This window comes from Osmerus mordax, chromosome 2, assembly GCF_038355195.1.
Source record: "Osmerus mordax isolate fOsmMor3 chromosome 2, fOsmMor3.pri, whole genome shotgun sequence".
In the NCBI taxonomy this organism is placed as follows: domain Eukaryota; kingdom Metazoa; phylum Chordata; class Actinopteri; order Osmeriformes; family Osmeridae; genus Osmerus; species Osmerus mordax.
Genome location: NC_090051.1, coordinates 14,749,094 through 14,762,762, shown reverse-complemented (window position 1 = coordinate 14,762,762; position 13,669 = coordinate 14,749,094). Strand labels below are relative to the sequence as shown.

At 43.0% G+C, this 13,669-nt stretch overlaps 1 protein-coding gene across 2 annotated transcripts; it reads right to left on the bottom strand.

Annotated features, from left to right (window-relative positions):
* Nucleotides 1-1,997: 1,997 nt before the first annotated feature.
* Nucleotides 1,998-9,478, bottom strand: tnfsf11 (TNF superfamily member 11). Of its 2 annotated transcripts, none has more exons than XM_067258348.1 (4): nucleotides 9,258-9,478; nucleotides 6,995-7,030; nucleotides 4,033-4,165; nucleotides 1,998-3,919 (listed from the first exon to the last, which is right to left on the bottom strand). In XM_067258348.1, the coding sequence occupies exons 1-4, from the start codon at nucleotides 9,453-9,455 to the stop codon at nucleotides 3,438-3,440; spliced, it is 849 nt and encodes a 282-aa protein (XP_067114449.1). In that variant the 5' UTR covers nucleotides 9,456-9,478; the 3' UTR covers nucleotides 1,998-3,437. The 2 variants fall into 2 exon arrangements, with proteins under 2 accessions (XP_067114449.1, XP_067114455.1); XM_067258354.1 differs by having other exon boundaries at nucleotides 1,998-3,865.
* Nucleotides 9,479-13,669: the final 4,191 nt, after the last annotated feature.

Here is a 13,669-nt window from a genome sequence, read left to right as displayed (position 1 = left end):
CCAGGATCTGTAAAAGGTTTTATGTCCTGTAGTTTATGCTAAATTGCATTTTAACATTGACATGTCTTGGTTGAAACCATTGCCTTTCATTGATGCAGCCCCTTGTGTTTTTACATATGTGAACAATAAAATAAGCCGGTACATTCTCCAGTTTTGCCAAAAGGGGGCTGTTTCCTGTATCATGGGGAGTGTGTGTCTGTGTGTTTTGTGCCAAGCTTGGCACAATGTCTACTGACACAACATATTTTAATGGTTTCTTTCAGTGCCAAGCCCTGAGAAATTTAGTCACTTCTTAAGAGTGGCACACTGTGGAACTCAACAGTGTATACTTTGGCTGTTTAAATGTCAGCTTAACTAGCCTTATGAAACGCACCTCCAATTTGTGCAGAAAACTATCCTGAAGTTGGCAAAGATTATGAAATACTAAGAGCATTGTTAGTACACTTTCATCTGAATTTATTACTTTGGTTGTGAAGTTCTACATGTTTTCATCTCAAACTATTTGTCATGCCCCCGGCCTAGGCCAGACCGGGTGTTAGTCCGTTTCTTCCAGGTCCAGTCATCCATTCCGCTTCTTCACTCCCTCCCGGTACTCACCTCACCTGCGGCTCATTCCCTCATCCCCACCACAGCTCTTAAACCCCGGATTGTCACCCACTACTCGCCAGTTTGTTGAATCACCGACCCCCACGTCTGTATTCCTGGCTTTCTGTGTTTTGGACCAGTCTATGCCTGTTTTTGTGCTGACCTTTGTTCTTGTTCCACCACCAGATCACCGCTTCCAGTCCTCCAGTCCTACCGGTACCCCGCTCCACCATCCACCAGTTACCCTCAACCGTCCTCCCCATCCTTCTCTCAATAAAAGTCTGCGCACGTCCTAAACCTTGTGTGTCGTGCGTTTGGGTCCTCAGTACAGCCGTGACACTATTTTTCTTCCAGTACAACATTTTGCCTGCATGAACAAACGTGACTTTGACTGATGATTTTTATGAATGCAATGGACAGTAAATGCAACCTAAGAGCTCTTTGGACACATAATACTGAAGAATATTTCTGATTTCCATCTGTGAATGTTGAAATTGATCAGCTCCATATGAACTTGTATTTCCTTGGTCCATCTCCAACGATCCCCATTTTCCAGCTTACAACATTCCCTATATCCAGCCTCCGACCCTTCTCATTTTCAGCCTCTGACCTCCCCCATCGCCAGCTTCCAACACGGCCAATATCCAGCCTCTATCCTCCCCATCTTCAACTTCTTACCTCCACATCTCCAAATGCCAACCCTTCCCAACTCCAGCCTCTAACCACCCCATTACCAGCCTCCCCATCTCCAGCCCTTAACCTCCCCACCTACAGTCTCAAAAAATATCCCATTCTTCAGCCTCTAACCAACCCATCTCCAGCTCTTAACCTCCCCATCCCCAGCCCTTAACCTCCCCTCCCCCTGGAATCCATGTGAGGTCTCTTCAAATGGATGTGAACACCAACCACTGCCAGACCATATGAGACTGTGAAAAACCCAAAAAACACAATAGGGGGACTGTCTGGATGGTACTAGCTCCCCTGATCTATCCTCACTCCCTCTCTCTCACACACTCTCTCGCTCTCTCTCTTTTGCAAAATCCATTGCTGAAAATCACATTGATGGCTCTCAGTGGTTTGGTCACATATTCCCCGCACACAATACAGTACATGTTGGTATAATATTCTCAGCGTTATTCTCATCTGTTTTAGTTTATTTTCCCCAGGTCCCTCTGTGGTCCAGATATCTGCTCTGAGTTAGCTGTGCAATACAGGGGCGGTACCTCAGTAAGATCGTGGCTGTGTATCAGGGAGTAGAGATGGATGGCTTACTAAGTATGTTATTGTGAATGACTGTAGCTGTATGTCTTTCATATGCTCCATGTTAAAATGACCACAAAAGAAAAGAATAAACAATAATAATAATAAACTGTGAAACTCTTTAGAAAAGTAATTGTTTTATTTGTTAAACTGATATAAATAAACAAATACAAGATGAAAAATGTTTTTCTTTAAGTTTGCTACAATCTTATGGCAAGAAAAGTATATTCTGCTTTCGCTAGGCAAGAGCACACAGAATTGTCAGAGAACAAATGTACATAAATATTTAATCTAATATTGAGCCCCTGTGTTTCAATGGAAAAGCGCATCTACTAAGGATCTAAGTGCTGCAAAATGCAATACAAAATATTGATTTACAGTTGACTGATCATTGTAACAATGATCCATCTTTGACATCTAATAAATAAATACATTTTGTGCATATTCCCATTTACCTCAGTAAAGAGTCAAATGAAAAAAAGGAGGTTTAAATTAAAGATGGATCCAAAGTCGATTTGGTTCCACTAGTTTCATAAGACAATAATCTCTATTTTTTGCTTGTTTGGTCAGACAGTCCAGCTATCTGATGTATTGATAACTTGTTTGTGTACTTTGAATACCACTACTCCCATCAGATTAGTACTTACATTGGGTGAATAGGTGGACACCACTGCAATAGGGACAAAAACATCCCAAAACTTCAGACATCCAGATGATGTGCCATTCACACTACAAGGTGTCGTTCAGTTTTTACCAGTGAAATATAGACACAACCAATGCAATTATTGATATACTGTTCAATGTATATTTTCTTGGAAAACAGAAATAGCAGTGAAGTACTATGTCACGGAACTGTGTGTACTAGAGAGCAACTGTTCACCAATCCATTTCTGGCTGTCTATCAGCAAATATTCAGTCATGCAACAGTTGACTGCTGAATTTCAAATGTTTTACTTCTGCAGCCTCTGTAGGTTACTACTGAGAACCAGACTGCTGTCTACTCACCAGCACTCACTACCAGGGACATGAAGTCACAGCTGTGTTTTTATAACCATGACAACGTTTAGTAAACTAAACTATTATATTATCTACTAGATATGACGGATGACTTCCTGAAACTTGGTGATAAACAAGCACAGTTCATCCTCCACTGAAGGTCTGGCATATCTGGAGAAAGTTATCCATGCCCTTTTACAACAAGCAAGGGGAATTTAAATGGAAGTATACAAGCATTCTTAATTTTGCTCGCTACATTTTTTCAAATGGAATGGACGGCATTTTGCAAATGTAGCAAAATGCCATTGAACAAAACTAATTGTGCTCAGATGAGATTTGCTAAGGGTTTATTGAGTAGGTAATGGTATTCACACCTCACCTGAATATCCACAAGTCCTGTGTCTCTTTTTGGACAAAAAGAGAATGAAACTATCTGATGAAGAGTGATATAGAATAAAAGATCTCAATCGAAAATATACATTATATCAACAAAACAAAACAAAATTCAGTGCTCTTGCACGTAGCAAGTGCTCCCTCAGTGGTTCATTTGCAGTAAGATGTACATATTTACGTTCAGTAGCACATCCTCCCTTCGGTCAGACCTCGCAATTGCTCAACATCATCACCCCAAAGTACGTCCCCTGAGAGTCTGGGTCCAGAAACCTGATATTGGACACTTCCACAAAGAGGCTGTCCCCTTGCTTCAACGTCATAGCCAGGCCCTGCTGGGCACAGTACATGTTGTACTCGGTGTCGTCCCAGCGCACGGTGCTGCCCGTCTTCATCAGTTGAACGGGATCGACGTTCTGTGAGGTGTGCTTCTCGTGGGAGATGTACTGCATGAGCTGAAGGTTGCTCATGTTTACGGGCGGCACCTCCGTTTTGAGGTAGCGGAAGCAGGTCTTGGCATAGATGTAGTAGAGGCCCTCCTTCTCCACGATGAGGCGCCCGTTGTGGTAGTTCATCCTCTCCAGGTTGCCCTGGGATTGGTCCCAGTGGATCATAGCCGTGTGAACCTTTGAGTCTGGAATCGTGACGACAGTAGCGGTCAGATGCCGTACGTGCAGGTCAGACTTGACTACAGTGAAGATAATTAGTGTCATCCTTTCACAAATCTATAGAAGCTAAATCCATTCAAATCACAAATCAGGGACTGTATGATGTCTGTTGTCCTCGTAGTTCTGGACTTACCTGTGTCACTGTTTTTGTTTGGTATGATGGGTAGATGGGCGAATGGGAGTCCTTCCTTTGCTTGGGCCTTGCACCGTCTGCCTTTCCTTGGATCCTTCAGTGCATCTGCAATGATCGGCTCTGTCTGCACTTCCTGTGGGGACAGGACATGGTCATTAATAGAGTGACAGTGCACACAACAGACTCATGGTTTACATAACATTACTAAACCACACACTATCAGTAGGCACGCTTCTCAATTAAAATCCAATTGTTTAACAACATTTTGGCCTCAAATTGCACATGTCACAAATGATAGATAGAAATATCTCTGTAATATTTATCTTTGGACACAATAGACCGTTTCTCAAAGTTTAAACCCGTCACGTAACATTCTCTTGTCTCTGTGTGTGCAAGTAATTGATACAGGAAGTCCATGTACAGTGTACATGTGTATGTATTTCCATCGATTTCCCACAGTTCTCAGTACAGTTCTCCCTGGAAAGTTCTGAGCCACTCCGAGCTCTAAACACCAGACACTGTGGTCAGAATCTTCAACTGTTTGACGTGAGGAGATGGAACTGCTCTCATGTTTTTTTGCACGGTTGAAGTTCTGAATCAACCCCCAGGGTGATATTTCTGTTTGATGGCTGATGAAAAAACATATTCATGGTGTACCCTCCACAGGATCAGGAGACAAGACTGAGCCCATAGAGGCATACACCGTCTCCGGGCACGTTTACACATACTTGATCTCACTAAACTGGTTTGAAAATGAATCTCTCTGATAGGGGAACATTTTGCCAGATGACTGATTCAAGAATGCAGTCTTAAAAACATAATGTAAGTGTTTCAACTTGTTTCAATCATTTCAGACCAATTTACACCCGAGAGAATGATTACAATAACAAAACAGAATGGACAGATCTGCATACAGGCAAAGACAAAAATCGCCGCGGGATAAGTGCTGTTTGTCGTCCAAAAACAATTTGCCAAGGCTTGGAGAAATCACAGACATCATCCGACGAGCTCGACCATGGTGGGATTCATCCCTGATTTGGGATCCCAAACAAACCCCACAATCTCATACCACTCAACCAGATAGCAGCTGGAATAGTTACTGTTTAACTGTCTGTCTGCCCTTAGGGTAATAACAGTCAAGCTACTGACTGCTGTGAAGGCAGATTTATTCTGTTCAAGTTCTTGAAACATAAAATCCATTGTCTTTTCTCACAGGTAGTCATTGATTGATGAATATAATTGATTGGCCAAAGTCCACTGACCTGGAATCCAAGGCCTCCTCTACCACATCTGAACAACTGCCCTGTCAGCAAGAGCTGCCTCATCTCTCTCTTCTCTACACAGCGTTTTCGAATAAAATCAACCAAATCCTACACTCGATAAAATTCTTTAAATCATTGCTCAAGAGGCTGCAGAAAGTAATGGGGGACAATAACGGGTCACTTGTTTGAAGTGTTCCTTGTTGAACTTAGGCCTAGACCCAGACCTGCCCCAGACCTACAGCAGTCAGAGAGGCCTCAGCTTGCCGGGCCTGGACATCCTACCTCACTTCAAAGGGCCCTTGACAAAGCCAAATAAGACAAACGTCATATCCAAAGTAATGCGTGATCTTTACCACACCCACGCATCTGTCTGAGGACCTGCAGTGGTTCCGGGACAGACTCTATCACAACAGAACTCAGGCCAAGCGGACCTGTCACCCTGACACCTCATAAACCTCTGAGTTCTACTCAAACTGCTCCCTGGGAAACATATCGGATCTCACAACACAATGAGTCGCTCAGTCCCAGGCAGGGTGGGTGGTTTTTCTTAGTACTCCGCTGGGGCAACCAGGGCAAATACAAATACATCATTTCAAAGGGAATTTTTGAATTATGGGAAACAAAACACAGCGAGCAAAGTAAAGCAAAGCAGTCTTCTTTTCTCTGTTGTTTTACTTCCTGGAAAGATTCTGCTTGTGCAGGGGGAAATGTGTGCCAATAAAGTGGCCAAACGTTCCAAAAAAGGGATTCCAAAAAAAACCCACTATCAAACAATGGAGCGTTCCTTTGTGACCGCTCCGTTTGTGCCACTGCTACTGATCACGTGGTTACCAAGGTTACTGAGGTTAAGATGGACACAGTATGCAACACCAAAAAGTTATGTCATCCAATGGAGAGGAGAGCTGATTTGTTGCACTTATCTGTTATCTGAGTGTACTGAGTACTGCTCACTACAACTAGTAGACTAATAAGGCACACTTTAAAGACAGTGTTTTCCCTAGGTGTACAGCTTGGGGGGGTGGGGGGGGTGGCGGCGGGCGGGCGGGGTGGGTGGGGCGGGCGACCATGTAGAGACAGAAATTAAATGCTGTTGTGTAAATAAGATAAATAACATAAGGCCATTTAGTTTGTTTAATAAAAGAGCAAGCTATAGACCTGTTTTATAGGAAACCTTAAATGACTTATTTTGTAATCTGGCGCTATATAAAAGAATAAATAAATAAAAGATTTTAATTTTTTATTATTAACTTGACCTTCCAGGGGGGGCGGGGGGTGCCGTTGGGGGGGTGTTTCCCCTAATGGTAGGGGAAACACTGAAAGATGTACCGATACTGCGTGCACCAGGTCTCGTAGAGCTCTCTTTCTCTTTGAAACTAGACTAAAGGACTCTAAACCTCCAACACAAGTTTGGTTAATATTGTTTTTGATTGATATACTGTAGCACTTGCAGCACTAATGACTTACTAACGTAATTGCTAACTACACACAACTTCTCACAAGCCAACATTCTTTGTGCAGTGTTTGTCTACCAGTGATGAGGAAATGAAATACTTTTAAATATTCTTGAAAGTAAATTATGCGACTGTCATGGGTGTGGTGCATAGTTTAACAAGCACTTTCCTCATTCAAGGAACCAAGAATGTCCAACAATCAAAAGGTTTGAGATTGTGTCACCGGGGATGATGCAGGGGTCAACCTACCTCCATTGGTCGATGCGAAACTGAGGAGAGATCTACCTGGTGGGAGAAGCAGAAAAATGAGTGTCAGGAGAAGAGATACTGTGTACTCACAGATTCTCCATGGACGCACTTTGAGGAAAACATTCCACAAGTGGTAAAGTAGTTCTTCCAGTGACAGGTTCATTAGGTCATAGTCAAGCAACAGAAACAAAAAGGGATAAGTAAAAGGGACAGTTCACCACAAAAATAGAAATGACACATTAATCCACAGACTTTGTTGTGAGCAGTTTCATGGAGAACTATTTCCTCTGTACCAAACTATAACTATCACTGAGCGGAAGGAAGGGTGCATCTACTCAAGGATGAGATGCTTGGATGGCGGTGGTGGTTTGGTAGACTCCATGAAAAGAACACTAAATCCATTACAAATACTTCTCAACTCTTACATGTACTGCTGTATTAAAATGTTTCCGTGGTTCCTCCAGAACCTTTAGTAGAACTCTTAGAGTTTATATTAACACCCATCATGTCCCATATTCATGTCCATCTTTAGCATACGTGTATCCCTATCCCATGGCCAAAAACCCAGAGGACCTCTGCACACACCACATATGGGTGGAGGGAGCAGGGAGCAGGGGAAAGGGTATTAGACTGAAAAAACCAGGAAGAGACGTTTTTGCCATTGCTGGTAAGGAAATCCATTTGAGAAATGGGTGATATGCCAAAACCTTTCTGGAATGCAGCTTACAGAAAGGGTTCTGTTATGAGGAGCACATTCCTTAAGAGTGGTGGGTGCTATAGGCAGATACTTGCTCGCATAACTCTTTACTACCACAGGTGTGCATGGCAGAGGCTGGTACCCAGCCAATACTCAAACTGGTTCCTAATAAAAGTATGACTCATTCACAAAGCAGAAGCATATGGACTTGTCATCAACTAGAGAGGATATATTCAGGTTACAGCTCATAGTGTCTTTTCAGATCCACAAAATTCAGTACAATCAGAGCCTCAGTCATGACAGAGAGATCACGACATTTGGAATGGTTGTTCATGGGAAGGAAAATCACCCCTCTAATGAGCTATCCGATTTTCCACTGTCCCCAACACAGTACTACTAATACTACTGGTCCCATCAACTCCACTGCATCTCTTTTTCTCTCTTTCTCGTTTCCTTCTGGAGGTCTAGTTCATAACCAGCTCCTGTTACACATCCCTATGTTTGTGTCAAATTAGTCAGACAAACTGAGACCCCTCCAACACAAAATCACACACACACCACACACAAAATCTGTGTTTCATTATATGCCAGCACTATAAAGCACCCTGACAGTACTGAGATCTTGTGTCCTTGTACATTTTGTCCAAACATCAATCAACTCCAAAACCACCATCAAGCAGCATGAGTGTAGTGTTGTCTCGGCTCAGTATCATTTTGTCTAAACTTTCTATGGAGAGGAGAAGTAAGCTTGATGACACTTGATATTATTGGTGGGGGTCTGCATTTCCTCTCTCAGCTCTTTGCTCAAAGCATCTCCTAAAGCTGGTCTGTATCTGAAACTGGCCAAGTCGGAGCTGTTTATTCTCCGGGGCTGCCAAGGACACACTTCAGTAAACAGCGAGTGACCCAAAGTAAACAAACACAAAACAACATAAATCTATGTAAGACAAACATCTGCGTTTTACAAACAAGATACAATGCATGACCGTATACTGCCTTTTCTCCTCTGTTTTGTAGAGATAAATAAGATGCTGAGAACATTGAATTATTTTGATCAACTCGAGGACGCTGGGGAATAACGCTAACCCCTAATCTCGGAGGAAAATCTCTCCGGCATCAATGATATCTGTTAACAAAAAAAGACACACACAAACAAAGCAAAAACACCGGCGTTAACAGTTCTGTTATTGGGAAACTTTCTCAGGGCTGTCACTTCCATAGTTCACAGAGCAGCCTGTATTCAAAGAGAAAGTGATGGCACACACCTAAACCGCAGGCTTGTCTGGAAACAACGAGCCATTCCATAACCTGAATCCGCAAACCTGTAAAACTTCAAACCCTGACTCTATCCATCGCTTCATGTGGTTCTGTTTATGCAAGTATTCCAGGAAATTGTTACGAAATAACAACTGAAAAAACATCTGGCATTACCAATAAGTCGGTAGATATATTAAGTTAAAAACAAAAGTTATCTGAATGCAAAGTTAATACTGACATGTAGGTCACAATCCGCAACTATGAAGTCTCAGTACCGAACGGTCAAAGGGGGATTTTAACGTGCCTTACCTCATGGAGATAACCTGTCAAGTGCAACAATATTGCCACACTCGATGCGACCTGTAGCAGTCCCATTACAGCAAGCGTTCCAAACAGAAGTGGTCGGTATGTCGGTTCCGAGTTCTGCGAATGGGGGAAGCGGGGCTGACCTCCCTCAATGTCGTTGGGGTTCCGCAAGTAGCTCCTGTAATCGTTATTAGCTGCCATGGTGAGCGCTCTCTCGGTTAAGATTGTCTTCTCAGTGCAAGGAAGGAAGTAATGTACGAGACGTCCTATAAACAGTGGGTGGGCTGAGAGAGTTGTAGACACACAGCCAATCAGACGAACGTGATTTGTTATGGGCGCCCTTTCATAGAGCGGGAGCCAGACTGACACAGAAAGGAGTGTACAGGTAAAACCAGGCCGGTGCTTAAAGTTGGTCTGAGCGCGTCTTTCCAAAACCCACCCAACTAAAAAGAGCAGTGACGTGATACCCATTCTGAGTAAATTATTGACATGAATATTATTTGTATTCCTTCTAAAATAGATGCACTAAAAATGATTTTAAACGGTCTTTTTAGGAGTTACAAACCTGGCGTTCTAGCAATGTTTAATCTATTCTAAATTTTTTACAGGCTTTGATTCAATAAACACCAGCTTAATTATTAACATACAGTACTGTGCATCAACATGTGTATGTGTGAGTGTTTATCAAGAACTTTAGAATACTGGTGTGTTTGTGTGTGTCTGCATGTCCGTGTGCAACATTCAACAGATGTAAAAAAATTAAAATGCTCTCCTATTGTACAGTTTTAACAATTCATTTTAACCACAAACAAATCATGACAGGAATGCAACAACTGTCCTTCTTACCACAGTATTTGCAAGAAAGACAGGTCATTAATCACAGATATATCTCTGGTTGACAGTATTTGAGAGTCACCATGTGAAAGATGCGAAAATGAAATTGAACTACTACATTTTTGGGTCCTCCATGTCAACAGTTTAGTCATTTACCTCTCATTCCTGTACCTGTCAGTCCTGTAAATACCTGTTTGTCTGACCACTTTGTCTTCCTGGTTCTAAAGTGACAGCAAAAGAAACAACGAGTTTGGCACTTTTCCAATCCAGCAGAAAAACTCGCTCAGAAACCAAGGTTATTTTAGGTTGGCGACACTGTAGTGCCAGTGACAATGGAGAGTGTGAGATAGAGCCGAGAGTAAGGAGGAGAAAGAGAAGGGAGTCGGTTGGTGATATTGCAAAATCAAGGGTAATTATATGGGTGCCAGAAGAGTTCATGGGAGAAATTTGGCTTTTTTACATCTCTACCCCTAAACCATCAAACTTCATGGCGCTACAATAATTTAATACGCCATCATTATGGGCTTTCTAACTTCATAAAACCACACACATGATTTTAGTTATGTGTAGTAGGTCCGTATTTCCCTCACTGGCCTTGCACCATGCTCTGCAGATCTGTTTTCACAGGGCACCACAGGAACTGGGCACTGCATCAACGATCACTTGCATCCCAAAACAGACTGAACCCCACCTCTAGGACCTATTGACCTTGGCATGGTCCTGGACGACCTTTTGACATTGGCAGCCCATGCGCTGGTCTTGGCTGTGGCTCTGAATGTGGTTCTGTTAGCGCTGTTCTCCAGGTCAGGGGTCCCTGGAGCACCGTGAGAATCTGTGTATAGCTGTGGCTTTCCTCTGACCCCAGCTATGTCCCTCTGAGGAAAGAGGAGAGCTGTGGAGTACAACGCACCCCCGGGAACTAATGGGATTCAGTCAGCTTAAACTGTCATGTGTGCATGTGTTAGTATTAAATGGCGGGTGATTTAAGAGGTTTACAGATGTGTGTGTTTAGCTGCTTGGCTGTGCCAAGAGAAGAAACCCAAGATAATGCCAACCCCCAACTGCTGTTGCATTCTGGTACACCCTCCTGGCATCTCCTTACTGACAACCACAGACTCTGGTCTCAGGTCAGATGGGAGAGGTCAGGGGTCAGAGCTGAGAGTCTCAGTGTGTGTTTGTGTGTGTGCTGGGGTGTGTGTATATCTCAGACTGTACAGTCATTGTGAGAATGGTCCGGTGAGTCTGGCTGACGCTTGGCTATTTCAGTTTCAAAAGAACCAGCATGATTTAACAGGATATTTGGAAACCGGCGAGAGGGCACAAAATGTCTAGAAAAACAAGAATGTGCAATTTTGATAATTGCGATGAAATGAGTGAAGTCCCTTTGGCCTAAATATATTTATACACTTTGCAGGACACAGTCAATGTCTGTATGTAATCTTTGATTGAGCAAGAGTTCTTTGCATGCAAGCTTACTTGTGTAGTAATGTCAAATTAGGTAGACCTCTACCTGGTTTATTTATAGCTTTTTCTAAAGTAGAGACCGAATTAAATATCATAACATGCAGAGTATGGTATTGTCTTTTTCTGCTTAGCCACATCCTTTGTGGTAGAAAGTTCATCCCAAGTGGGCCTTCACACACACGCACACAAACACTCACACGTGAGCACATGCATGGACCCCTCGACAGGTCTATTGTAAACTTGTTTCCACAGCCCTCTGGATTATTACATAGCAACTTCCATAGCAACTAGGATGTTTATGCCATCCTCCCCCCATCTCCCCCCACCTACCCCCACCTACCCCACCTCCCTGTTTCTCTTCACATCTAACATCACTTAAGGCCAGACTGTGGTTTTATCGAAACTACATATTTTCAAAAGAAGATTGAAGGAACGGAGATCTTAAACAGGGGTATTTGGGATCATTAGCAGTATCTAGTTTCAGTGTATGTTTGTGTTTAACAATCAGTGGAGAACACAGAACGAAGTATTAGAGCGGACACTGATGGTTTGTGGGTACAAGACTGGTTAAATGGACGAGCTCTCTAACACAGGAGAGAAGTCATACTCACCATTTATTAACTTATCCGACTTTCAACAGAACAAGCGACTGCTAGGTCTGCCTTTTGAGTGACGGCAACACACACAGGGAGGTATTACGCCATGAGCAGAGTTTGCCTTACTGTTGTGTGTGTATCTTACTGTCTTTGTGCTTCAGGGGGTGACTATCCTCTGGACTAACCTTGGCAGGGGAAAGCAGATCATTCTGTTGGCAGACACTGGGCTGCAAACTGAGACAGATTGCATCCACAGATGACATTCAGCACTAATGACATCTGTAAGACAGAGGCTAGTCATGACAATTAGAGGTGTAAAAACAGGCTAAGCACGCATGGCTGTCCATCAATTTAATTGCATTCACATACACACACACAGTCTGCATTCTCCTCCATCAAACATCAGAGCCAAACCACATTTTTCACATATTTAGTACTGTGTAGCCTACATACTAAACATAATCTTTATCATCTTCATCTGTCCTCCAGTTTTCTATCCTTATCTCTACAGTAATCAGATAAGTTCCAGGAACACATGCAGCAAAGGGATTGATAATAACAGTGATGGGGTTGGCTTGTGTGTGTGTGTGCATGTGTGTGTATGTGCTTGAGAGTGGAAGAAGCATGTTTTGTAAGCCTTGGGAGTTTTGGATGACCTCCCATGTTTCATTCATCTCCAGACCGCATCTCTCTGGCAAAGGATGTATTCCTCCAACAGCAAAACCATGAGCCAGCTCCGCTGCTGCAGATCCAGGCCTGGGAGGAGGACAAACACCGGTGCAGGATCAACAATGACATCACGAACGGGAGACATTTCCCCACAAGTCATCCGAGGAGGATCCCGCACTCCTAATCCCCGCTTCCCCTGTGGTCTGATGAACAAGCACGCCGCCCTGTCCCCCCTCAGACAGAGTGTGCAACACACAAGGTGTTTTCGTGCCAGGGGAGAGTGAAGATGAAGTCATGAATCGAGTGAGGCGTCAAGGTGTTTCCCTGTCCGTACGACATGAGACGACTCACCTCGTACGGGTGTACAAGACCTGAGTCATGCGCCTCCACAGGGTGTGAGCAGATGATAGATGAGGATGGAGACAGTCCTTACGCAATAAATAGGATCTCCATTAAGGCCAGGTACTACAGGCAAAAACCCAGATTTTAGTTCAGGTGGTCAATTTGGATATTTTTGGATATTTTGGTTCTATAACCAGTAAACTTTCATAACATGCCACAATTATTTTTTTTAAAATGATTTTATACACCCTTCGCCAAGTAAACAAAACCTTAAATCATGGTCTGTTACCATCTTTTGTTGTAATTTGTCTCAGCAAGTTAAGAAATAACTTAAAGGAATTGTATATTGTTGGAAAGCTTATTCGCTCAAGCATATGGCTAGCCAAATCATATATTGCTATTTACTTTGTTGTCATGGCAGTGAGGGGGGGAACACGAAGAGATAGAGAACCCGTTCTAACACTTCTAAATGTTTAACAGCGATTTTCTCAAAATGACATCTAGCACACA

Coding starts and splice junctions, on each gene's coding strand:
- tnfsf11 (XM_067258348.1), bottom strand. CDS start 9,455: ATGGCAGCTAATAACGATTACAGGAGCTACTTGCGGAACCCCAACGAC. Junction 7,031..9,257: donor TGACAGGTTATCTCCATGAG/GTAAGGCACGTT, acceptor TTCTCCCACCAG/GTAGATCTCTCCTCAGTTTC. Junction 4,166..6,994: donor TTTCGCATCGACCAATGGAG/GTAGGTTGACCC, acceptor CTGTCCCCACAG/GAAGTGCAGACAGAGCCGAT.